Source organism: Stegodyphus dumicola, chromosome 4, assembly GCF_044657685.1.
Source record: "Stegodyphus dumicola isolate Sdum_Otavi_A_Nest chromosome 4, ASM4465768v1".
NCBI lineage: Eukaryota > Metazoa > Arthropoda > Arachnida > Araneae > Eresidae > Stegodyphus > Stegodyphus dumicola.
Genome location: NC_140771.1, coordinates 129,111,697 through 129,138,638, shown reverse-complemented (window position 1 = coordinate 129,138,638; position 26,942 = coordinate 129,111,697). Strand labels below are relative to the sequence as shown.

Here is a 26,942-nt window from a genome sequence, read left to right as displayed (position 1 = left end):
CATTTGCAACTTTCTTGACAACTCGCATCTACAGGTACTAATATTTATGATAGTAATCCATCTTACTTACAGTCGGAACCCTTGATCTAGTATTCAGGGAGGGGAAAGAAATAACAATAGCAGTAGCTGGCATTTTTCAGAGGTTTAGGGTTATTTTCCCGACATTTTAAGGGAAGCTCGGTCCAAAATTAGTTACAGCTTTAAAGGTATTTGTAGAAAATAACTCGACAGGCTAAGGGTTAAATAGGAAACCAAAATTTGTAAATTGTATTTTTCAAGTAAAATTCCGTGCATTACTAAATAATTCGCTTTTTAAAATTCTCTCTGCTTCAGGAACACAGCAAGAATTTACGCCTCCTTGAACAAAGTCAAACATTTCCGAAAAAGCTAAGCAACTCCATTTTTGAATGTACGAAGCCAGATCACAAATCAAAATACCGGTTTTTATCCGCAACATTAATGTGTGAAAGCGCCACCTATAGGTGAATTGAATCGCGGATACCCACTTGAATTCGCTCTTACTACCAGCAACAACACACATCCTCATCATCATAATAATAACTTCACTTGGCTGGCCTCTTACCATTACTCGCCGAGAGATGAACGACCAACGGAAACTCTGCCATGTCACCATCTTCAAACAGTTTCATGAAGTTTTTTCTTTTCTTGATAAGAGCTAAGTAGAAAAGGAGTAAGAGCGTTTCGCGCTGAAACCGCGGATCTCCGTTGACCATTGAACTCATACTGTAATAAGCATTTAATTAAAAATATTAACCTATGATTTGGATTTGAGCCCCCCAGGCGTCAAGTACGTGCAGAAAGCCGCCGATATGGCACTATGCAATCGGAGATTACAACTGTGTAAAAGTTTTGACGACACATTCAATTTTGTAAGTTCTTAATAACTGTTAACTTTAATGTAAAGACGTTAATCGACTTCCGTACTTTATTTCTGTTGCCCGCATCTTCTAAGCTCATTTAATTACTCCACCCCCAGTTATTGTTTTCATCTAAGTTGAGGAATTTTGGTCATTTTTTTGTTCTATTTGAATGACATTTTGAACTACAAAATATTCCAGGGTTATACAATAGAAATGTATAACTGAGTTTTTTTTTTTTTTTTTTTTTTTTTTTAAGAATAAAATGAAATGGAGAAGGAGGAGGGAAATGCGATAGAAATTTATATAAAAATTTCATTTTATTATCTGGCAATCCCGTTTTTTAAACTTTTTAACATAAAGCTTCTTCGTTATTGGCAACATTAAATCTCTGGTGAAGGTGCGAATGGTACTTTCAGCGTGTTAAATCATAGCATAAAATAATCAATATGGAGGAGGTAAGTTAAGGAAAGTTATATCTGTTGTGATCTGATGTTTATTATTTGTGTTTGATAGTGTGTTTAGTATTTATGTATCGTAGTTTCTTTTATTTAATATTATGGTTTTATTTCTTTACCGTGTTGCATATTTCATTCTCTGTAATGGAATAATGGTAATTTCAGCCACGATAGTGAAGACTGGAGACTGCATAACTTTGATATAAGCGGAAACTTATTTATTACACTCAGTCAGATATAAGTAATCAGCTTATGTATTGAGGTAATAAAATGCGGATAATTTAGAGATGTGAGTCCAGAAACTTTTTTCTGCCTAGTTTTTTTTTTTTTTTCCTTCACAGGTAAAACCCCCGTTTACGTTAATACGGAAATGTAATTTCTTATATTAAGCACAATCCCTCTTCTATCCCTTATGTTATTTCTTTAAAATAATACAACCAAAAAAAAAAAAAAGAAGCAAAGTTTGTATGCTTCCTTTAGAAAGGGGAGGGAAGTCCTTTCTGTTGAATAATTTCTGAAGTATAAGCCTCAGTTGCATCTCCACTTTCGATGTTGAATTTATGAAACATATATGTGGCATAAAATTTTGTCTCAGAATTTATTAATGATTGTTGGTAAAATCTACATGTAAAATTTTTTGTATTTTATTATATTAGTTTAAAATGCTTAAAATTTTATATGCTTACTGTATTTGTCCTTTATAACATGACTTTAGAGTTTTTTTTTTTAATCTTTAGAAGACATAACAAGATTTATTAAATTAGTAATTTATCTCTCAACGTAAGAAATAACGAGTTAGATGCAGAAGCATTGCTGCAAGTAAATCTTAAATTTATAAGCTGAAGAAGCTTTATGGATCATTTTTATCAAAAAGAATTTAAGTTTTCTACTGTGAATAGCTGTTGAAGATTTGTTTATTTTTCTTCTTTGGGTATAAGATTTGTGTTTTTTGACACGAAATTGTAATTCTTCTAGTTTGTTAGATGTATCTGAAACCACACTGAAGAGATATGCTAAGTTGGATAGAGTTTGTTAATTAACTGGTACAAGGATTAAATGGAATGCTGGTGAGATTATTATCATTTCTAGCAGCAAAACATCTTTGACTGTGGAAGAAATATAGAGTTGTTAGAAAGATTCGAAAGAATTACTTTGAGAGCATAATATACTTAACAATAAATAGGAAGCCATTATTTGCTTACTGGGATGACATGATTTACCGTGGGAAGGCAAGCAGAATAGATTTATGGTAAGCACTGATGCTCAAATCAGATTCATTATGGTTAATTAGAATATCAATATTTTTACTCCTGGAGCAGAAGGTTTTTGTGTCTCATTGTACTTAAAATTTATAGTTTTATTCAAAATGTACATCCAAATGAAGGTGCTGTTTTGTTTAAATTACTGTTCTTTTCCTAATTTATACTTAATGGTCAGTAAATTTTTTTGATTATTAAATGCTGATGGCATTCAAGACATTTTCAGAACCTTTAAACTTTGCTGCTAGTAAAATTGACAATTCATAAGACCGAACTCATTATAGCCAGTCAGAAAAGCTTACCTGTAAATTTTTAAACCACAATTGTGCTTTTTTATGTTGAGTAAAATGTGTTTTTTTATGATTTAATTGTATAAATTTGATTATGCAGGAGCCTCAGCAAAATCAAGATGCATTGAAAAAGAAAAGGACGTTCCGTAAATACACTTTCAGAGGAGTTGACTTAGATCAGTTGCTTGATATGTCAAAGTAAGTGTGAATGTAAGCACTTAAAATTCATAAGAATGAACAGTTTAGCTTTATTGTGTTTGAATATTGTAGGCCCACTAGCGGCCGAGCCGTAAAGTCGCTGAACACTGGTAGTTCGGTCTGAGGTTTGAATCCCGCGAACGGGCTGGCTGCATGGGTGTTTTCATGGTTTTTCCCATGTGTAATGTGTATATGAGCCAGTTTCCCTTAGAAAGTCCTCCACGAAGGCATCCCTTCCCTTAGGCAGATAGCCCTCGAGGCTTTGGAAACAGCTTTAGTATTGGTCCTTTTGGCGATTTTTTGATTTGGCGGGCTTTGAAGATCGGGGAAAAAATGGCGGATTGTCAACAAAACCCGATCTAGACTAAATAACAATCCTAAAAAATAAGCTCTTAATCAGAATAAACAGTCTTTCTCTAATTTTCAACATTTCTAGTACTGCTATGATAAATTCTTGAAACACTACCGTAAATGAATTTATGGCAGTGATTATGTTATGAGTAATGAAATTTACAAAAGGTTAATATTGTAAATTACAAAATATAATATTAATGTATTAAACACTAATATTTTAAGTAATTAGTTAATATTTATATTATATTAGTACTTAGCTAATATTTTAAATTTACAAAAGGTTAATTTTTATGTTATGAATAATGAAATTTACAAGAGGTTCATAAATGCATTTCAAACTAGTAGTATATGTTACTTTAGTTTCTTAGATTCTGTTATTAAAAGAAAGTAAAAAAATATTTCAAAGTGAAGGAAATCAAATTAAATTATAATGAGCAAGTTTTGAAACAGCATTAGAAATACTTTTTATGATTAAATTTTGTAAATGGTAGAAATATTAAGTGTGTATTTTTTAATCCCTAAATTTATTACAAGTAATTTATGTTCATAATTTAAAAGCTAAAATTAAATTATCATAATGAGTAAATTTTGTACCAATGGTAATAATACAACAATCATCATAAACGATGATTTCTGTGAAAAATTCGAACAGTCAATGGAATCCACTAGTGTTGGAGTGATAAGCCACTGAACAGTGGTAGTTCAGGCTGGCTATATGGGAGTTTTTGTGGTTTTTCGTCCATGTAATGTGAATCTGATCCAGTTTCTCTTAAAAAGTACTTTATGAAGGCATCCTTCTTTTGCTAGCCAACATATATATTTATTTTCTTATTTCTTAATTCTAAATCTTACTTCTGAAGTGAAGAAGTGTTGCATCTATAGGTCGAAAAATATGGTCAATATGCTTGCAAAATCCTGTTCAGTTTTGGACAGCATTTAAATAAAATAAATAATTTGTATATGATGCAAAAAAAAAAAAAAAAATACATTACACTATTTCATGTAGTGAATAATTAATCAGGGCACAAAGTATAATGTAACATTCTTTATTTTGTAAACAGAGTTATTTTATGCTTGGGATCTTTACTATCAATTTCATCCATCCATTTTCCCACCAGAATCTAAATGAAGTTTTTAGTTTGTAAAACAAACCGTGTTTTTCCTTTCGTTACTACCACGTTACTAGTGTTGCTAGATAAATAAGATTTGTAGTCTTCAGTCTTGCATTGTAATTGCTGATACTTAAATTCCATGCTGTTTAAGTTTTTAACCAACTTTGCATTAAATTGATTTATTTGAATTTAAATTTTACATTTGAACTTAATTGTTATCATAAGTTATCTTGCCACAAGTAGTTGACTGAGTTGTAAGCACAAAGTGTGCCTTCTGTTCTGTACATCTAAACTTTATAAGAGAATAAAAGTATATCTTAACTTAATAAGAATATATCTAAACCTTATAATAACATTTAAAGACATTGAAATCAGTATCTAAGTGCTTGCCATGTAGTCAAATTTTTATATATAAATTGTACTCTTAATTTTATTATAGAGTTTTTATAACAAAAAATTCAGATTTCTGTTAGATAAAATGTTTAAGTGATGTAGAAAAGTGGCATAAAATTTAAAATAAAAAGTCGACTGTTATGTCAACATACTATTAATAAAAGTAATAACACTCAGCGAAGGATATTCATATGCAGCTATTGGATTGTAAGATTTACAAAATTTGAGAACTGTAAATTATAAGCTATATATTCCATAATCTAAGCAACATTATATTTTTTATAGTCAGTCAAATTCTAAAAATGTTATAAAAGCAATAATTTTGGTCCTGATTTGAACCTTTGAATTTATGCAATTACACATCCCTATAGTTCTAATATGAGTCAAAAAAGTATTTTTAGACCATGGTAATTTTGATCTCCTTAGCAAAGGAACACAAAGAGTTTACCTCATGCTACTGAAAATGTGTTTTTTTTCTTAGGGGGGGTGGAGTTTATAATAATATGCAGAGTTGACACATGAAAAAATGTCAAGGCTTATGTGGTGTAATATTAAAAGCATCAGTTTTAACTATCAAATTTTAGCTTTTTTAAAAAATATTTTAAATGTTGTGTTTTCCTAACACAAACGTAACTTTGAAAAACATGCAATTTATCCCTCCTCCCGTCAAAGCTCTGATACCTACCAAGTTCGTTAAAGTTACGTGGACATAAATGGCGGCATGTTTTTCAGCTCAGTATTTAGGGTTACCAAGGTTATCATAATTTTACATTTATTGCTCCGAAATGTCGCCAAACAAATTTCTCGCCAAAAAAGACTAATACTAAAGCTGTTCCAGGCTTTGCCGTAATTAACCTAACCTTGAATTTTGTATCTGTATTGCCATGTAGTGTATGTATTATCCTGTTTGTATTTTTGTTTTGAGATGCCATATATGGCACAAAGTTTAAATATAAAAAATACGTGTATCTAATATAAAGGATGCAGAAAAATAGTTATATATTTTACCTACCTAGTATTTAAAAAAGTAATGTGTGAAGCTTGCTATTATTCAGTTTCTGGTAGATTTAAAATATTTGAGGTAGTGATTTTGTTTTATTTTAGTTAATTTCTGAAGTATTCTATGTGATTGAATTCACGACTGGAACTCGTAATCATGACCCGGTTGGTCGTTATATCTTCTGGTTTGTAAATTTTGTTTTCCAGCAATATAAATGCAATTTTGCAAATTCTGTTCCTGGTAATTTTCACAATAATTTAAATTTAATTTAATCTGAATTAAATTTTATTGACCTTTTTCTTATTAAATATCATTTGATCTGAGCTGTCTTAATCTACTGCAAACAATTGTAGATTTTTATATAAAGATTAAGCTACTTTTTAATTAGTTAATATTTATATTTTTAGTAATTCATTTATATAGTACATTACTAAGTTTATCCAAATACATATTGGGCTTATCTTTTCAATATGGTAACAGATAGTTTGGCTACATTTTGGTAAGGCAATAAAGCTTACTAGCTAGGACTTTAGCAGTGTACATGGATAAAGTCAAGAGTGTGTACAATGCCATTTTTGTGCAATTCTGGGATTTTTTTTAAGTGAAAATAGGTCGATGTGTACATTGATACCGTGTATGTGCAATTCTTGAAAACGTGGCAAGCAGTTTGCAATTCTGCCTTTCCTCCCAATTTTGCAGTTAATATTCGTAATGATTAAGCATTTTTGTTCCATAAAATTTCTAGCATAAGCGTAATTCATCTAGCAGATTGTTGGAAAAAAAGTTGAGTAAATAAAAAAAAAAAGAAACCTGTCTTTACTTCGTGAAGACAAAATGGCGGCGAAAAAAAAAAGTAGAAGGTTGCTGTAGCGGGTTTGGTTGCCAAATTTTTGCCAAAAAGTCGCCAAGTTACCATAATCGAAAATTAACCAAATTCTTATTTATGCTGTATCTCTTCATACGGGCTATACACATTAATTTTTCTTTCGGGTTTTCATCCGCAGAGAACCCGTTGGCGCTTCGGGAAATAACCCGTTGGCGCCGTTGCATTTTTACTCGCCAAGCTCGCGGCTCGTCAAGGATGAGCCAAGCCGTAAACGTGGTTTTTAGTGTATGTAAATTCAAGTTAGCAGACAATGGTAGTAAAAATTCACAGATAATAAGTATATAGATGTAAAACTAACAGGTTAAACGTGATATACGAAAATAAATTTATATTAAGTTCAAGTTAGCACAGAAAACAATGTATTAAGCATAACGGGAAGTAGAAATTCATTTAAAAAATAAAAATTAGTATTGTTATACTTATGTTTACATTATACTTATATGTATTTTCTCTAATTCATATAGAATACTAATATTTCTATTACAAGTGTCATTTTTCATTATTAAGTACTTGGCCTGTTGATTGATGTATTTCGGTAAGAGCCATGCCCATGTAATAAATTAATGAATGCATGACCTTTAATACATCCATTTTACATAGTTTTCAGTTTTTTTTTTTTTTTTTTTTTTTTTTTTTTCAAGTTACTTGTATACAGCTTAAAGCATTTTACGTTGCAACAAATACCTGTTCTTTTTCATAATATATTTCACAATACAAATAACCTTCAACAGTAAGGAAATTTTCTTCAGTAGCATTGTAAAGTTAATAAAACTAGAACTTTATACATTTAAAAATTATTTTAGGATTTGGAAACCTCATGGTTCTGCGTGCTTACAGCTGTTAATAATTAAGAACATAACGTGAACAGCGTTACAAATTAGCATTCAGCCCTCCCGCCATATTTTCTTCCTTTGATCCTGAACTGACGAGCCTAGAACTGGCATCTTTCGACGAAAACTTCGTTAATTATGCGAAAATATTTCTATCCATTCGTTGTTAAAAAATTCAGAAAAAATAACAATAAATAAGAGAAGAATAATATAAATCTCCAAATGCAAACAACGACAACCTTCGCACAAGCGAATAAGATGAATTAGCTAGGTTACCATGTTTGAACTATTATCGCCAAAGTTGGCGATGTTTACATTTACCGCGTTCTCTGCGGAAGTGCTTCCTTTCTTTCATTGTGGCAGCAGGTAAGAGGATCATATAACAGAAACTGTCTCGGTTGATCTTTAGATTATGGTAATTTGGCGACCAACTCTGCTACAGCAACCCTCTATTTTTTTTTCGCCGTCATTTTGTCTTCACGAAGTAAAGACATGTTTCTTTTCTTTTTATTTACTGAACACTTTTTCCAACTATCTACTAGCCGAATTACTCTTATGCTAGAAATTTTATGTAACAAAACTGCTTAATCCTCACAAATATTAACTGCAAAATTGGGGAAAAGTGCACAATCGCAAACTCCTTGCGCATTTTCCAGAATAGCACATACACATAAACCATTTACACGTCGACTTATTTTTACTTAAAAAACCATCCCAGAATTGCACAAAAATGGCATTGTACACACTCTTAACTTTATCCATCTACACTGCTATTTTCTCATAAATTAAAAAAATTTGCACGAAAATGCAAACAAATTCTGTGAATCTTTAAACTCGGTAAAAATCACATATATGAAATTACCTGATCACGAAAAAGTATCTACCCTTTCCAAGGATGAACATTTCCACGTATAAAATAAATAAAATATACAAAAACTTTTACCTCTAAATTATCTATTATAAACATCACCAACGAATTCATACCGCAAACGTTACAAATGATTACAAATACTTAGTGTCAAATATTTAAATTATTTCCATATACGTTTACTTCAACTGAAACATATACCAAATTCCTACAAACATAAAATTCACAAAATAACTATAATTTAATTAAAATATCACTAAACCATGTAAACGTCAACTTATTTTTACTTAAAAAAAATCCCAGAATTGGACAAAAATGGCATTGCGCACACTCTTCACTATATCCATGTACACTGCAGTTTTCTCATAAATTAGAAAAATTTCACGAAAATGCATGAAAATACTCAACATATTCTACTGAAACGTATTCCAAAATACTACAAACATATAACTCGCAAAATCATAATCATTAAATTAAAAAACACTACTTAAAATATAAATAAGCACATACATTAAATTAATAAAAAGTAGATTACAATCCTAATTACTTTAAACTAAATCATTGCTAATAACAATTTTCCAATAATACCATATTAATTTATTTACTCCTTACATTTAGAACAATACATAAAAATAATATCCTCAAATGATAAAAAATACTAACTTACCTAATCTTCATTACGTGGCACGCACACTTAAACTATTTCACACAACACACAATGAAGCTTAATACAAAATAATATATTACTACAGTTTTCCAGATTCCCTCCCTTTTCCGATTAAAGAACTGTAATTCGTCCATTAATGTCACATGAAATATCTCATGATCTCTCATATCCCTCACACAAAATAATGCGTATTCGGAACTGAGTACTTCTCACATTATTACCAAAGTCCTAGGTAGTAACCTTTATCGCCTCCAAAATGTCGCCAAACTAACCAGTTACCATATTCCAAAGATCAGCCACTGTCTCTTTCTTCCTTGCATTAAACTGAAAATATTTTGTCTGCACAGTGGACTAAGATTCCTTTAGGCTTATCTAGCATTGTGTATGAGTGGAACAGATGTGCTCATTTAATTCATAATTTAATTTGTCTTGTACTAATTGTAGTTTGTAATTTTAATTGTCATTTTTGTATTTTAGTTTTTTCCTTTGGATATATTTGTAATCTTTGATTTACTATAAATATTAATATATCAATCTTTTTGAAAAATGTTAACTCGCCACTTGCAGGAAACTTTTACTGTAGCTATATTGCATCAGTAATGCTTCCTTAATCAGTTTTCAGGATTATATGGTTATTTTCTGCAATGCAGAGGTATCCTTTACTCACCATTCAACAAATGACTAAAATTCCTTTCTAACCACTAAATGCTTGCAAAAGAAAATTGGGATTGATTTAACCCTGAGTGGCACGAGTTTTGGGATCTTTCATGAAGACCTGTTTTTAAAAATCACGCATTTCCTAAATTTGTTTATTTACTTATTTTAGTCTTTATTCTTATACACTTGCACTCATTAAGATGACATTTACATTATTAAAAGAAGTAAGAGCAAAATATTTTAAATTATAAGCTAATATATACCAAATGACAAAACAAACTCGTAACCGAATAAATTTGGTTACGGCACTACAAGGGTTAAAATTTGAGTTACTCTGAGCTGTCATTTGCTTTTCTTAGAAGTTCTTTGGTCTGTGAAGCTGAAATGCTAATTTTTGAAGCGTAAAAATTCTGTATTACCTAGCTTTATATATCCTAAAAAAAATAAAATTTCTAACTGCATTTATTCTAGATGCTTATGTATTTTTAAAAAACTGTGTTGTATCCACAATTTGATTTTTTCCTCTTTTTCTGTTTTAAAGTTCTTTCTGAATTTGGGGCTATTATGTTGTGCTTTTATGCATTAATTTTGCAGGTGCTATTTTATTTGTATACACTAATGCTATATATAAGTATATTCCTCAAATTTCTTACATTTTAATAATATATTTAATATAGTTTAAAATATGTTACTGTATATATACATCTGATAATTTTTGTTAACTGCAGCATTATTATAATTAACCCCTTAACTGCCGCGGGCGTATATATACGCCTTGCTCAGCCGATGCGTTAACTGCCCCAGATGCGCAGCCGATGCGTTAACTTTGCGAATAATTTTAGGTGTAGCAGCGCAAATCAAATGATAGCAGTTTGGAAGGACGTATATATACGCCTGGGGCAGTTAGTGCATCGGCTGAGCAAGGCGTATATATACTCCCGCTGCAGTTAAGGGGTTAATAAAATGTTTCTGATCTAATTTAATATTTTATGTACAGTTGATAATTTATATGAATTTAGTACAGTAGTATTGTACTTAATAAAAGATATTTTTAGCACCAAAAGTCACCTAATGCATTACGTATGTATATGGTGCAGATTCATCTGCTTTTTTTTCAGCTTGAATCATGCATTGACTGTGATTAAGATACTGGTAAAAATACAGGATGATAAATCCTTGTATGGTACATCTAACCATCTCGTAGATCATAACATACCGTGTACTCATTCTTTGACAGTTTTAATATGAAGGGAAAATATGGGAGTTTGTTTATTCTAAAGCATTTGACTATTCAAATAACTGCTTAAGTTACATATTCAAATACCTACTTAAAAATATAGAACTTCCAACTTCTTATTGCCAAAACTTGCCATATTGTAGCGAATTAAAAGATTAACTGGTTAAAAACGAGGTTATTGTGAGAACAATATATATATATATATATATGTATATACTCTGACTAGACAAATTTCTAATGGGTTCTCTTTTTAGCTCAAATCTCTCGGAACTTCTGCACTGTCGTGCAAGGAGGAGGTTTTCTAGGGGACTGAAGCGCAAGCCAATGGCCCTTGTTAAAAAATTGAGGAAAGCTAAAAAGGAAGCCGGTCCTCTTGAAAAACCCGAAGTTGTAAAAACACATCTCCGAGATATGATTGTTGTACCTGAAATGGTTGGGTCTATCGTTGGAGTTTATAATGGAAAGACTTTTAACCAAGTTGAAATCAAGGTACATTCTTTGTTATTTTTTATGCTCATGATGGTCAATGCAAGTAAAAGTTATTCTATTTTTGTAAAATTAATATTTATTCTGTTTATTTTTCCTTGTGATATTTTGAATGATTGTTTCCATCCCATCCGAATATAGATTAAAAAGTATAAATCACAAATATTACTTCTAAAACAATAAATTTTAGATTTTAGGAATTTTTATTTATTGACATGAAATATTTAAGTAGATTTTAATGTTTGCAGATGATGAAATATTTGAAAATTTGTAAATATAAAAGAATTTATTCTTGCTTGTTTGATACAAAATAATACATAGCAGATAATAGGCATTATTTTGAAAGATTAAAAGTGACCAGTTTTACTATTATGTCAAAGTATAAAAAGTAAATTTCATTGTACACTTGCATTTTTAAGAATGAAATTTGAAATCCAGTTTAGATTTGTTATATATTTTGAATCTACACATAAAACTTGTTTAATTAATTTTTAGTCATAGATTGGGGTTTTTGTTTTTCCAAAAAAAAGGAACTTAACATTTTTCAAGGGCAAAATATTCTGGCTGATCTTTGGAATATGGTAACAGGTAGTTTGGCGACATTTTGGTAAGGCGATAAAGGTTACTAGCTAGTACTTTAGCAGTGTACATGGATAAGTCAAGAGTGTGCGCAATGCCATTTTTGTGCAATTCTGGGTTTTTTTTAAGTGAAAATAGGTGGACGTGTACATGAATGATACCCTGTATGCGCAATTCTTAAAAACGCGGCAAGCAATGGGTGATTCTGCACTTTCTCCCAATTTCGCACCTAATCTTTGTCATGATTAAGCATTTTTGTTGCATAAAAGTTCTAGTATAAGTGTAATTTGGCTATCAGATTGTTGGAAAAAATGTTGAGTAAAAAAAAAAAAAAAAAAAGCCTTTACTTTGTGAAAACAAAATGGCGTCCAAAACAAAACTAGAAGTTGTTGTAGCAGGGTTGGTCGCCAAATTTTCGCCAAAAATCGCAAAGTTACCATAATCCGAAGATTACCCAAAATTCTATTTGATATAACATGTAAAAGTATTACAATGACTAATTGAGAGAGTTAAAACAATATATAATTTAATTAGACCTTTTAACCATTTAAACTGCTTAAACGCCAGTGGTTTCGAGGCGCGACCACCGAGCCTCTAGAGGATTGTAAGCATTGTGACACAATGCTCTAGTGGTGCAGTGGTCGCACCCTGAAACCACATAGCAATGCCATATATATAGAGTTTTTTTTATATATGCAGTTTTAATTACTGCAATTTTTTATTGTTTATGATAGAAATCATTATGTGCGATGACTAACTTTTGAAATTTAAAGTTGTTTATATTAATAAAAGGAACTTATTTTGTCTCGTCGAAAACGAATTTTAAAAGGCATCCGATCTGAAATATTAATACCTAAAACATATATGATTCTACAGTCATTTTGTGTTATTTAGATGTAAAAGATCGGTAATCAATTCATTTTCACTAAAAAATTTTGGAAAAAAGAGGAGAAAAAAAATCGGGAAATGATGGTTTCAGGGCGTGACCACCGCGCATCAAAGGGTTAATACATAGATGTTGGGAATGTACAAACTGCTGACATCGAAAACATTGAAGCGGGTTCTTCTTGGGAGAGAACTTTTCTACTTTGATGTTCAAGCTAAACATATTATCCAGCTGATGAATGGCATATCATGTAGCATTTTTCTTCAGGTTTACTATGAAAACGACAGTTTCTCAAAATTGTTCGCTTTACTCTTCTTTATCTGCTTAACTTTAAGCACGGGAAACTTGCATCTTTCCAGATTGGTCTTTACAGCTTCTTCAGTCACTGTATTGGGCAGGTTCTTCAGCACCATGCACAGCGATTTTTCACTCGCTAACTGAAAGGAGTGGATGTGGTATTTCTTTCTTTTGCAGGGTAGCAGTTGCTCTTCTGTAATCAAAAACACTCTTCATATTAACATAGATGGATCTAAACTTCATTTCAGCTTCGAACTCTTCATCACAATTTTCTATTAGCAGTTCGTGCACATTTACCCAATCAACTGCATGTTGCTGGAAAACTATGGGCGGGGCACCTCCTCCTCCTTCTTGCTTCTCATCAGGATTAAAATCTTCAAACCTGTTTTCTTTTGAAACTTCCATCAGGTTATCTTTTCGGGTAGGTTTTACTGTCTTCCTCGGCAAGATCCACTTGCCTTCAGTCTTTTCAGCATTTTCCCCTTCTTGTATTATTTCAATAGCTTGCTTCAATAAGACTTGCTCTAAGTGACCCATCTTCTGTTCTGCAATTCTTTCTTGTCCATGCTTCTTAATCTGCTCAACGAGGCTTACAATATTTTCATCATCATCTGTCAGAAGGCGAAATTTCCTCGAATGGATTTTCTCTATCATGCTGTTTACATCGGAAGACTCCGAATTCGTTTTAGTCCGCTTCTTATTATTCCTTTTCTCCTTATGCGAACGTAAATCTTTTCGTAGGGGGGAAAGTCCTATTCATTTAATGTAAGCTAACTGAACTCATTTCGCTGAGCTCACCATCGTCCGTCTCGTCTTCCTGTGTCCTGAAGAACATTTTCTCTTACCCGAAGGTAACTAATCAGTTATCGAATGTAAAATCACTGACCGCCTACGGAAGAGTCAGAATCAGAAAAACTCAAGCGTTATTACAGCACGACCTACTGGTTCAGAATTATCAATCAGACTTGTTCAAAAGATGGCACATGTAAACGTACAGGGTTTAATCTCATGTCATTCTTTTTTCCCAACTTTTTAAAATTTTTTATATATTTCTGAAGTAAAGAAACGACTTCAGTAAGCTAATAAAGAGTAATTAGAAATGCCAAAAAATAGTTAATAGACTTATATAATTATATATGTGAAGTACACTGTATTATTGAAACAGTAGCAACAACAAAAATTTGGAAATTTAATTTTGATTGTCAAAGTAGACAAAAGCTTATTTTAATAAGGTTAAAAACCAAATTATACATTTCTTCATTTAATATACATAAATATATATCCCTCAATATATATATGTAGGATATGTATAGGAAGGAGCAACAGGAATAGAGAATATTTGGTGTTTGCAATATGAGATAAATGCTTTCTGTTAATCCACACTGTTCAATGACAGTAATTACTAGAGCAGTTAGAAACAATATGAAAATGAAGAATGTGTTATCAAGATTGTTTGAAAGATTATGGTGAGAAAACACCATGAAAAATCATTTCATGACAATCGCACAGAAACAATCACTATTATTTGAAATTATATTATGTAGAATTTCTTTGGTGCCAATTAAGAATAATTTTAAGAGCCTTTGATTTTTCGCCTCTACGAAGAATTATTACTAAGGAATAAATAAAATTCTTATCAGTTTAGATTTGATCACTTCTATCCTTCATGCGGTTTATAGATCCAAAAATTAACAGCTGCACATGGGCAACAATTATTTTTTTAACTTGAGCACAAAATACTGCCCATTTAATCAAATTTCTTGCTGTTATGCTGCACCACCATTATTTAGCACCTGGCTAATGGTTAAACATCTATAATCTTATTATTTACATTTTATGCATTTAATTAAAATTTGATCATACATTTTTAATTTTCCTATGCACAACTAGAGCCTGTTTTTCATTTTTGATTAATTGGTGTAGAAATTGTGCAACATTAAAAATGAAGATTTTTGCTAGCACCATTTTTTATGAGTTTGATAGTAGGTCTTCAGATACATTTTTTTCTAACTATGCAATAACTAGGTGAAATTATATTGATGGCTATTATAACATATCAGCTTAAGTCTGAATATTTTATGTTCAGAAACCTGTTTCTGACATATTGTGAAATGAAAATTTTTTCTTATGTTTCAGTATACTTAATGCTATAAATGTTAAAGGTGATTATATTATATATTTATTACTTTCTAACATTATATTATGGTAATATAGCATTGCCTGAAGTTTCATGCAGAATTAAAATTTTGAAATAAATTGCTCGTCGATTCTTAAATCATAATTGAAAAGCCAATGAAATATGTGTATCATGGAAGAATATCTCTTCAAAATCAAAATTTTCTCTATATTTCTTTTGTTCAATTCAGACTAGATGGTTTGTACTAAATTTTCCATTGTTTCATAAAGATGTAGATTATAGAAACTATTGACTTCTTTCCTGTAAAGATAGGATAAACATTAATCAATTTCTGTTAACATGTTTTTACTAAATGTTGTGAAGTATTTCACTTTTTTATAATATGGTAACGCTGGTACTGAATGAATTATTTAGTCATTTGTTTGCATTGTTAAATTTTTGCAATGCAGTACAAAGTCCGAAATTCAGACGTCCATTATCCGAAATGATCTAAAATCCGGACCTCAAAACCACCACTTTTTTCTTGTAGGCTTAATGCATGGACATTTGATTCACCCTCCACGCATAATAAAACATCTGGAGAGTCCCGATTATTAATTTCACTTCGACACTAAATAAAATACCTTGTTGTTGAAGAAACAATCATTTTAGCATAAATTTATACAATCAGGAAGTTGGCTCTGTTGCTGCATATCTGCTTAACACATATCTCAAACCGAAACATTCCACATAGATGCATCATTGGTCTTTAGAACAAATTTATAATAGGTCCATGTTAGGGGGGGGGAAGATTTCATTGCAATGAATATTGTTAAGTTCTGACATTTAAATATTGTATTTAGAGGTATTACAGGATTCGTCAAGTTTAGTATACACAGACAACCTGGCGAATCATTATTTATTATACTTTCCTTTCATCACCGCATGTTTATCAAAATATGACAACTTGTGCTGGCCCTAAGGCTTGAGTATATGTGGGATTTTATTTAGAACTCTGATAAGCCTTAAGCATGTACAAGAAATAGACATAAGTATAATAAATAACTAAATACAATTCAGGCTTAATTGTCTCTGTGCGATAGTAGTAAGATAAAATTTAACGAAACAACAACTAATGGATTTTGTAAAGAAATGTGGAGAAGTGGTAATACATGAAGGTGATATAAAATAAGTTTTTCATTGTGATGATAATGCTTCTCAATCATCAATCAATCAATTAATGAATGGTGAAATTTGTAAGTATAGTTCTTGATCTATGAAATACCTCCTCATAAAGTAAACAAATAAATATTAAGCTCTTTTTTTTTGTAAATTTTGATATCCTTTAGCTCATAAATACTTCATTATTTCATAAATTACAATTTAATAAATTTAATTTTATAATTTTTACATGCCATCTTACTAGATTTAAACTGGTGATCCGGAAAAATCCCAAAACCGGAATCGCCAAAGTGTCCGAATTCTGGACTTTGTAGTGTAGTATGTTCTCAATAATGAAGATTTCCTTAACAGTGAAAGTTTCTTTTCTTCAAACCCTGAAATTGTAAATTCATGTCATATAAAAGGTATAATTAAATTTACCTTGAAGTCTTTTCAGTTAATTTTTTTTTTTTTTTTTAATTCTCCAAAAATTAGAATAAATTGTGATTGAAACTTACAGGTTTTCATTCACAGAGTGAAGGTTAGAAAAATGTGTTTGAAAAATAACCATCTTATTTTGTATCACTACAGAATTTATTCTATAGTTTAATTTTTTACTTGGTAATTACATCATGGTTAGTGTTGCTTACATTCTAACAATATGTTTAGCATATTTATAGTATATCATTGTAACAGGATTTGCATATTATAAAGTTGCTTTTTTTTATTATTATAACCTTATAGAACAATTACCTTTTAACAAATAGCCCTTATATTTAAGTGCCTTGGTGGTACCTATATTTTTGTAATTGAATTACAGTGTGTCAAACAAGGTAAATATTAGCAAATATTTTACATATATACTTTTGTTTTTTAATCATTAAAGTAATTTTTGTTCAGTATTTACAACATTAATTCTTTTCATTAATTTGTGTTCGATGCAATTACTTATATGCATAAATAGCAAAGATATTGAAGGCCTTAATATTCATGTCAGATTGCTTGATGATGCTTAAGTTGAAGGTTAGCAAGTGCCTTTGTATGTGTATACTCGTCATATTTTCTATCGCCATGAATTTTATTCTTTAGAACAAATTTATAATAAGTCCATGTTAGGGGGGGGAAGATTTCATTGCAATGAATATTGTTAAGTTCTGACATTTAAATATTGTATTTAGAGGTATTACAGGGTTCATCAAGTTTAGTATATACAGATCTTTGAGTGTAATCTGACAAGCTTAAGACATTGTTTGTTTTATTTTTTATTCATTAAATATGGAATATTTTAAAAATTACTTGCTAATATTTTGTATTGCCTTGGTGTTACGTGTAATTCTCTTTATGGGTTATAGTGTGTCAAACAAGGCAGATAGTAAAGTTGGTTCTTCGCAGATATATTCTTTTTCTCTTTAAAAAGTCATTTCTGTTCAGTTCCACACATTCTTTAAAACTAATGATATACCAATGTAAATAATTATACAGAAAAAAGCCATTCAGCTGAATTAAAGAAAGCACTTTGAGCTTTAATTTAAAAATGATGGAATTTATTTTTAAGAAAGTTTATTTTTATGCATATTTTTAACTATTACAGTAGATTGATTATATTTGTGAGTAAAATAAATTTTAATATTCTCTTAAAATTTTTTAAATTTTAATTAATGTTTTTCTCTTTGAATATTAAACGTTCATAAATTATACACTCATTTATGGTCATTCATATCTTTCAGAAAAGCATGTAAAGGCACCCTTGTAGGCAGTCCTGACATACATAAATCAATTTAGTAAGATAGTGCATGAGTAGCTAGAAATGAAAAAAAAAAAAAAAATCATAGTAATAGAGTTCCTAGAATTTATCACAAACATCTTTACTGAAATCACCGAAGCTTCAGAATACACCAAAATCTTCTAACGAAGCACATAATAGTTATTTAAGCAACCATAAGCATGGCAGTTATTCAGGTTCCACTGTCCCCATTTTCGTATGCATTCTTTTTCTTAATTCCAAATTCCACTGGCTTTTTTTTATAAAGAAATTATAATGATTTACCTTAAACTCAGTTGTAAAATTTATGCTTGTAGGATTTTTGTATGATGGAAAGAGATGAAATATATTATTTTGCTCAAATATATAAAGGAACAATGCTTTGAATCCTTTCCCAAAGCAATTGCTACGAAATTTCTACAGCAACAAAGTCCTGTTTGTAACTAAGTTTACTGATTTTGTTTTGAAATATGTATAGTTGAAACTTAGAATATGTACCTAATACATGATTTTTTACAATAAAAGCAATTGTTCTTTTTCTTCCGTAAAATTCACCAAAGTCCACCATGGTGGTTGCAAAATGTAGTAAATAATGCAATGTTATGGACTTAAGCTGGGACAAAAAATTTGGAAATTAAGGTTTGATTTTCAGAGTAGACAAAAAAATATTTTATAAAGCTAAAATTCAAATTTCTTAACATCAGTCGTGGATATCTGGTGATTTATACTGTAAGATGAATGTTTTTTATTGATGCACATTGTTCAGTGGCAATTTACAGTTTGAAACAGTATAAATATGTAGGATGTATCATCGAGTTCTTGAAAATCATTTTTCAGTTTAGAATTATAGCTCTGTTTAAAATAAAACATTGAAAGATTAAGAGAGAGTGCAAAATGGTTTGAAAACATGAAATAGCATGCCATCATTTGCAAAAATACGTAGAATTTCTTTCATTCTGCATACCAGATGAGATTTGATGCCTTCAATTGTAAAGTTTCTTTACTTGCAAAAGTAAGTGCTGGACAAATTTTTCTACCTAGTTTTTAACTTAGACACCATATTTGGCACTTACCACATTTCTTGCTGTTATGCATGAACAATTATTTTGCTTCTGGCTAACAGTTCCAGAATTTTAATATGTATTTATTTAAAATATGACATTTCATATTGAAGCTGTTTATGCACAAACTAGAGCCTGTTTTTCATTTTTGATTGGTAGGTGTACAAGATGTGCAACATTAAAAATTGAAAATTTTCGCTAACATCATTTTTTTATAAATGGGGTTTGATAGTAGATCTTCAGACACATGTTTTTAACTGTGCAATAATCAGATGATATTAAATTGATGATATTTTTACAGATCAGCCCGGTCTGATTATTTTATGGTCAGAAACCTGACGTATTGTGAAATGAAATTTCTCTCTTATGTTTCAGTATACTCAGTGCCATGAATATTAAGGCCTTCAATATCTTTGCTATTTTGTAATTTATAGTAATAAAGTGCTGCTTAATGGTTCATGCAGAATTAAAATTTTGCAATATATTACTCATGTTGATTTTAAACTAATTAAAAAGCAAATGAAATGTATTTCATGTAAGAATAATCTCTTCAGTAAAAGTTTACAATTAGGTGACCCTTAATTTTTGGCTTTTTTTTTTTTTTTTTTTTTTTTTGACGGCAAGATCAGTGCAGGAAGGCACAATTTCAAGATGGCCACTACAAAAAACCAAAATAAGAAATAAAAAAATTGCACAAACTCTGTGTCCATGTACACATTGATCTGTTTTTACTTTAAAAAAAGTCCTAGAGTTGCACAAACTAGGCATTGCGCACTGCCTTAAATTTGTCCATGTACACATCTCTTTTCATTTAAATAAAATCAGGAAGCTAAAACAAAGTTAAAACTATCATGGTAACCAGAAGTGAGGTTTCATCGTCAAAATTAAAAAATATAATTTTCGCTAATCGAAGGGGCACCCAATTCTACACTAGAGCCATCTCTTCAAAATAAAAATTTTCTTTACATTCCGTTTGTCAAATTCAGATTAGATTGTTCAGCATTAGATTTTGCAATGTATCGTAGAGACCAAGTTTTTGAAACTGTTCATTTTTTGATTGGAAAATCAATAAAAAGGTTTCCTACAATAACCAGTTTTTTACTATCATGGCATTTCACTTTTTGTGATATGGTAAAGCTGGTACTGAATGTTTATTCATTTGTTTTACATTGCTACATTTTTTTTGATAGTGTGTCCTCAACAATAAGGCTTTTATTAAACTTTAAAAGTTTCCTTTCTGTAAACCGTGAAATTGTAAATTCATGTCATGTAAAACGTGTAATTAAATCTATCTTGATGTCTTTTTTCAGTTAAACTGTTCCTTGAATTCTCCAAAAATTGGAATAAACTGTGATAAAAAGTTCTATTAGATTTCATTCACAGAGTGTAGGTTAGAAAAATGTGGTTAAATAATAACCATCCTATTTTGTATCACTACTGAATTTGTTCTATAGCTTAATTTTTTACTTGCGTGTATGTTGGTAATTTCATAGTTAGTGTTTACCCTCTAACAATATATGTAGTACATTTGCTATATATCATTGCAACAGGATATAGATGTTATCAAATTGCTTTTATTATTACGGTCATACCGAAAATCCGCATTGCCTCTCAGAATATAAACATTCAGTTTATAGGTTCCGGAAACCGCAACATCGAGTACAAAATATCGAAGAAAAAAATACTTACCGAATAAATGACGTCATAATTACCAAATAATAATGAGTCAAAACGGAAATACCAAATTATTGATATAAAAAGTTTACCTATAATTCTCTTTATGGATTATAGTCTGTCAAACAAGGCAAATAGTAAAGTTGGTTCTTTGCAGATAGTTTCTTTTTAAAGAGCCATTTTTGTTCAGTACCACACATTCTTTTAAACTAATGATATACCCATGTAAATGGCTGTACAGAACAAACTTGTTTAACTGAATTAATGAAAGCATTTTGGGATGAAACTTATTTCTAGACTGGAAATAGTGAAATTTGTTTTTTAAAAAGTTCATTTTTATGCATATTTCTTACACTGTATTTGTGGGTAAAATGAATTTTAACAATGTCTTAATTTTAAAAAAAAAAATTTTCACATGATACTTTTGTCCGTGAATATTAAGTAACATGTTAAAATAATAATATGCTGTGTGCAGTTCATCATGCCTTTCACAAAAACAAAAGCATATGTAACCCTTCTTACAGGGTTCGTATCGGTCCTTATGAGTCCTTATATTTAAAAATAAAATATAAAGGCCCTTATAGGTGCTTACCTTTTCTTTAAACCCCTTATTTTATTATTATTATTATTATTTATTTATTTATTTATTTTATTTATTTATTTATTTGTTGTTTTTAGTGCTTATTTTTTGCTTTTAGTGCTTTTTGCGCTATTTTTCTTGGTACCAAAGGTGAAACTAAATAAACAACTTTTCTTCCCAATATGGAATTTCAGATGGTGAATCATACTCCCGGAAATAGCTTTTCCCCCTTTCTCTGCATTAACATAACACCACCTTTGGTGTGCACGAAGAGTACAGACAGGTGCCCGTTGTTCTATTGGTCAAAGAATTGCAAAAGCAGTAGAAAATTCCGGTACATACGGCATTCTTTTCCTCCCACCCAAATACTACACTTTGAATTTCTATCAAGATCTTAATAATTTGCATTCTCGTTCCGCTTGGTCAGTTCATATTCGTGTTTATTATGCTCGTTATGCTTATATTATGAGCATATGAATGAATGTTTATAATAACATAGTTGCAGTAACTGCTGAAGTATAGTAAACTTTCAAAAATGGTTGTGTTTAAACAGATTAGCTTTCTAAGGAATAATATTCGGAATGTCTTAAATAAAGGGAAAGTAATCGAATAGTCAAAATAATTTCATTGTTTTGGCCAATACATTATACAGTACGAAGGTCGGGAGGTCTCCCCTTTCTCCGCAAAATCTTGAATATTGAAACTGTTACAGTTCGCTGCAAAACAGCAATGGACCCCTGCCCCCCCCCCTTTTTTTTTTTTTCTCTTGGTCACTTTCCAATCTGGATTTAATAGGACTAAAAGTTCTGAGGTCTACCAACCCAAGCGAAGAATGATTGTATTCCAGAAATTTAACGCCGTCTGTTGAAAATTAGAATGAAAAACACTAGTTATTTAGTTCTTTATTCTCCCAATACCGGTAGTTGTTGATTCCGATTGCGTGATATCACATAGGGAAGAATTACGACGCACGTATTGCGCAATAACGCTTGCGATATTTTGCAGAGGTTTAATTTTGATGTTCAGTTCGAGATTTGTTTATGAACACTTAAAAGAGTTTTACTGTGCTTGCTAAGCAGAATATTTTTTATTTCCGTTCGTTTATTTTTATTTGATGCACATATTGAAATGTCAAAAGCATTTATTTAGCGGAAAAATCTAAAGAGCAGCTACAGTCTTCGCTCTTTCAAGTTACTCTCGACTGTCCGAATATTCGCCAATTTCTAAGTATGCGGGTTAGTTAAGCTTTACTGTTAAAGATGACTGCATGAAGCAAAGTTTGGTCTTCTGATTTCAGAAATGTTCCTCTTTTTTACTTAAATTACTTTGCTTGCAGTATCTGTTAAAAAAAACTGATATACAATAAAAATATAGAAAATGTTCAGAATTTAGATTTAAATTATTTAAATATCAATATTAGTGGAAAAATAAATTGTATTTATTATTTGGTTCCAAGCGAATACAATAAATATGCCTTATTATTTATTTTCTCTATTTTGAACTGAAATTTCATCATTAAATTTTGTAATATAGTTTAGTTCAGCATAGTTTTTTTTCTCTCATTGTAAACTAGTTCTGTAAATTGAACTGTTATTTAAAATTAAAAAAAAAGTAATTATTTTCCATGGTAATACTTATTCTCTCTTAAACTGCATTTCTCATATATTAAATTACAAGTTGTGTAGTTGGTTATGCAGTTGTGTATAATGTAATTAGACAGGTGCTTATTTTTTTTCTAAAAATGTGCTTGAAAAGTGCTTATAGGTGCTTATTGTTTTAACTAAAGTGTGGCTATGAACCCTGTTCTTAGCTTTCAATTATTTTGAGCTACTTCTTTAAACTCTTAGGCATTCCTGACATAAAGAAATCATCCTAGTAAAGTAGTGGAAGTGTTGCTAAAAAATGTTAAAAAAAGCATTGTAATAGTTAATTGCAATCATTGTAGCAGAAATTTCCAAAGCTTTGAAAATACACTAAACTCTTGTAACTAGATGCATAAGAATTATTCAGTATCCAATGTCTCCATTTTTGTATGCATTCATTTTCTTGTATGAGGGAAATTCAACTAATCTCCATTGTTGCTCTAGTAGTGGGCAGAGCGCAACCATTTTTACATCAAGCAATCTGATTTCAGATGTGACTAAAAGACCCTGATGACTAATTGACCAGATTTCCTACTAGTTTTTAAGATGGACACCATATTTTTCACTATCATGTTTCTTACTGTTATGCATTATAAGTTATTTTGCCCCTGTCTAATAGTAAAGTTCCAGAATTTTGATGTCCTATATATATCTAAATTAAAATTTGTTGCATATTGAAGCTGTCTATGCACAAACTAGAGCCTGTTTTTCATTTTTGATTGATAGGTGTAGAAGTTGTGCAACATTACAAATGAAGATTTTCGCTAACACCATTTTTTATAAATGGGGTTTGATAGTAGATTTTCAGACACATGTTTCTAACTATGCAATAACAAGGTTAAAAAATACTGATGCTATTGTAACAGATCACCCAAATCTGATTATTTTATGTATAGTGTAGTCAATGCCATGAATCTTAATATCGTAACATATAATGAGTAAAATGTTATATTAAGTAATATAGCCCTGCATACTGCAGAATTAAAATTTTTCAATAAATTACATTGATTTTAATAATCTCTTGAAAACCAAAATTTTCTGTATATTTCTTTTGTCAAATTAAGACTAAATTGTTTGTTCAGCATAAAATTTTGCAGTGTATCATAAAGACCAGGTTATTAAAATTTTCCATTTTTTGGATAATTGAAAAATCGGTAAAAAGTTTTTAGTTACCATAACTGATTTTTTCCCGTGCCATATGAAGCATCTCACTTTTTTGTAATATGGTAAAGCTGATACTCAGTGTGTTTAGTTGTATGTTTTACATTAGTTAATTTGTATGATAGTGTATCCGCAACCATAAAGTTTTTTTTTAACACTGAAAGCTTCTTTTGTATAAGCAATGAAGCTGTGAAGTCATGTTATGTGAAAGGTATAATTATATCTGTGCATACATATTAGTTAAATATTCCATTGTGTGGAGTGTTGCTTAAGTTCTAACAGTGTGTCTGAAGGGCATTTAGGATATTTCATTACAACAATATTGAATACTATCTTAATTGATTTGTTTGAATCAGGGTTTCTTAAACTTTTTTCAGTCGCAACCCCTTTTTATCACCAAGATTTTGTCGCAACTCCCAGGAGGCGGAAAATTGGGACCCCATACGCATTGCACAAATCCGACACACGCGTATGTGAAATTGTCAATTTTTTCACTTGTACTGTAATATACTATTGCAGTTTTAAGTCGTTAATTTTAACACATAAAATGATGTAAAAATTTTAAATACTTAACAGACGAAATGACAGTGTCACGTGCAAAGCAAGTAAAATGAACGTTTCTGTTATAAAAAGAATGCGTCGCAACGTTTTCTTTCTTCTTTTTTTTTTGTCTGTATTGTCTTATCTTTATTTATTTTCAGATGCATTGTGTAAAAATATTTCATCATTGCACAGTTATTAATAAGATATATCAAAACTACTAAATTTTTGGTGACCCCCCTGCTGCAGGTCATCACTTGCAGTTTAAGAAACGCTGATTTAAATTAGTACAGTAGATTACTCCTGTGATTATTTTGGAATAGTAATTGAATTATAATCTCAAAGGGGGCAAGTATTTGTGATTATTTTACAGTGTTTGGTTTTATAAATCATAAAAGCAGTCTTTGTATTTTCGTCCTTTAGTATTTTTTAAAATTTTGTTCGATGGAGTTACTTGAAATAGCAGTTAAATTGTTCTAAAATATGAAGGTACATGTTGAAATTATCTAAATTGCTGCATTGGGATCGCTACATCTTGTGATAAGTCAAAGAGCTGTGCTTAATTATTTCCTTTATCATATATAACATAATCTCCAGTTTATTTAAATATAAGATCTCTTCAGAGAAAGGCTTTCCCTCAGTTTAAACACATCCTGCTGTCTCAGCAGAAACATTTCATATAAGAGTGGCATAGCTTTCTGTGTAACTTTCTGTGCAGTTTACCAAGTGCATTTGTATAGTAGTCTTATTCTCTCATCACTAATTCTGTGGACAAAGTTAGCAACTTGCATCCATGTTTTGCAGGTAGAATGGTTTTTGAAATGAATATTGCAAAAACAAGTATTTCTAAACAAAGTAAACAAGTATATTAAGTCAAGTAGTCTGATATTTAAGCATTTAGCTTTCATACAGTCCTTAAAAATCCTTAGGTTTTTCGGAATCGATTTTTGGTCCTTAAAAGTCCTTAATTTCGGCCAAAATCGTCGGAAGATCTTTAATTTTTATCATCTGAAATTTGTCTTCATTTTATGACTGCTATTTTGAGTATGAATTATTTTGGAGGAATATTTTTGGCCTTTCACTGATAAATATGATTATATTTTGAATGGGTTCATGGGTTATAATTTTTTCAAATGTTTTTAACAAATAAGTAAAATTTAATAGTAGTCATGTAAATCTATAACGACTAAGGGTCTTTAACTACGTAATTTAATTATTTGTAACTAAATTCTTACCCTTAAAAATTATCTCTGAATATTAAAGCAAATTATTGAATTTCATTAATCCTTACTGTGGTCACAAGATAAAACACAAAAATGTAAAAACTAGAGCCACCCCATTTTTTTTTCTTTTAATTTTTGATTGAGGTGTGTAGAACCTGTCCAACATTAAAAATGAAGATTTTTGCCAACACCATTTTTTATAAATGGAGTTTGGTAGTAGGTATTCTGACACATTTTTTAACTATATAATAATAAGGTAAAATTTAATTGATGGTTATTATGAAAGATCAGACAAGTCCGAATGCATTGTGAAATGAATTTTTCCTCTGTTTGTATACCATACATATTAATGTGTTTAATATCTTAGTACCCTTTTATTGCTTTTTGACTTAATAATAACATAATATTGCTTAATTTTTATGCAGGATTTAAATTTTTCAATAATAAATTATTAATGTTGATTTTAAAACATAATGAGAATAATGTTTGAAACATAATCTCATCAGAATCATAACTGTCTCTATATTGCTTTTGTGTAATTCAAGTTAGATTGTTCATTACTGAATGTGCCAGGGAATAGAAAAGAATCAAATTTAATTGGAAAAACATTTAAAATGTGTCTAGTAATTAAGTTCCACTCCTGTTATGTGAAGCATTTAGCTTTTGTAATACGGTAAAGCTGATAA

General features: G+C 30.3%; 1 protein-coding gene across 1 annotated transcript in view; it reads left to right on the top strand.

Moving 5' to 3' along the window:
* Positions 1–1,181: 1,181 nt before the first annotated feature.
* Positions 1,182–26,942, top strand: part of RpS15 (ribosomal protein S15) — a 50,340-nt gene continuing 24,579 nt past the window's right edge. The window contains exons 1-3 of the mRNA XM_035375646.2: positions 1,182–1,336; positions 2,986–3,083; positions 11,342–11,576. Of these exons, the coding sequence (XP_035231537.1) occupies positions 1,328–1,336; positions 2,986–3,083; positions 11,342–11,576 (342 nt within the window). The 5' untranslated portion in view covers positions 1,182–1,327. The remainder of the gene's footprint in view (positions 1,337–2,985; positions 3,084–11,341; positions 11,577–26,942) is intronic.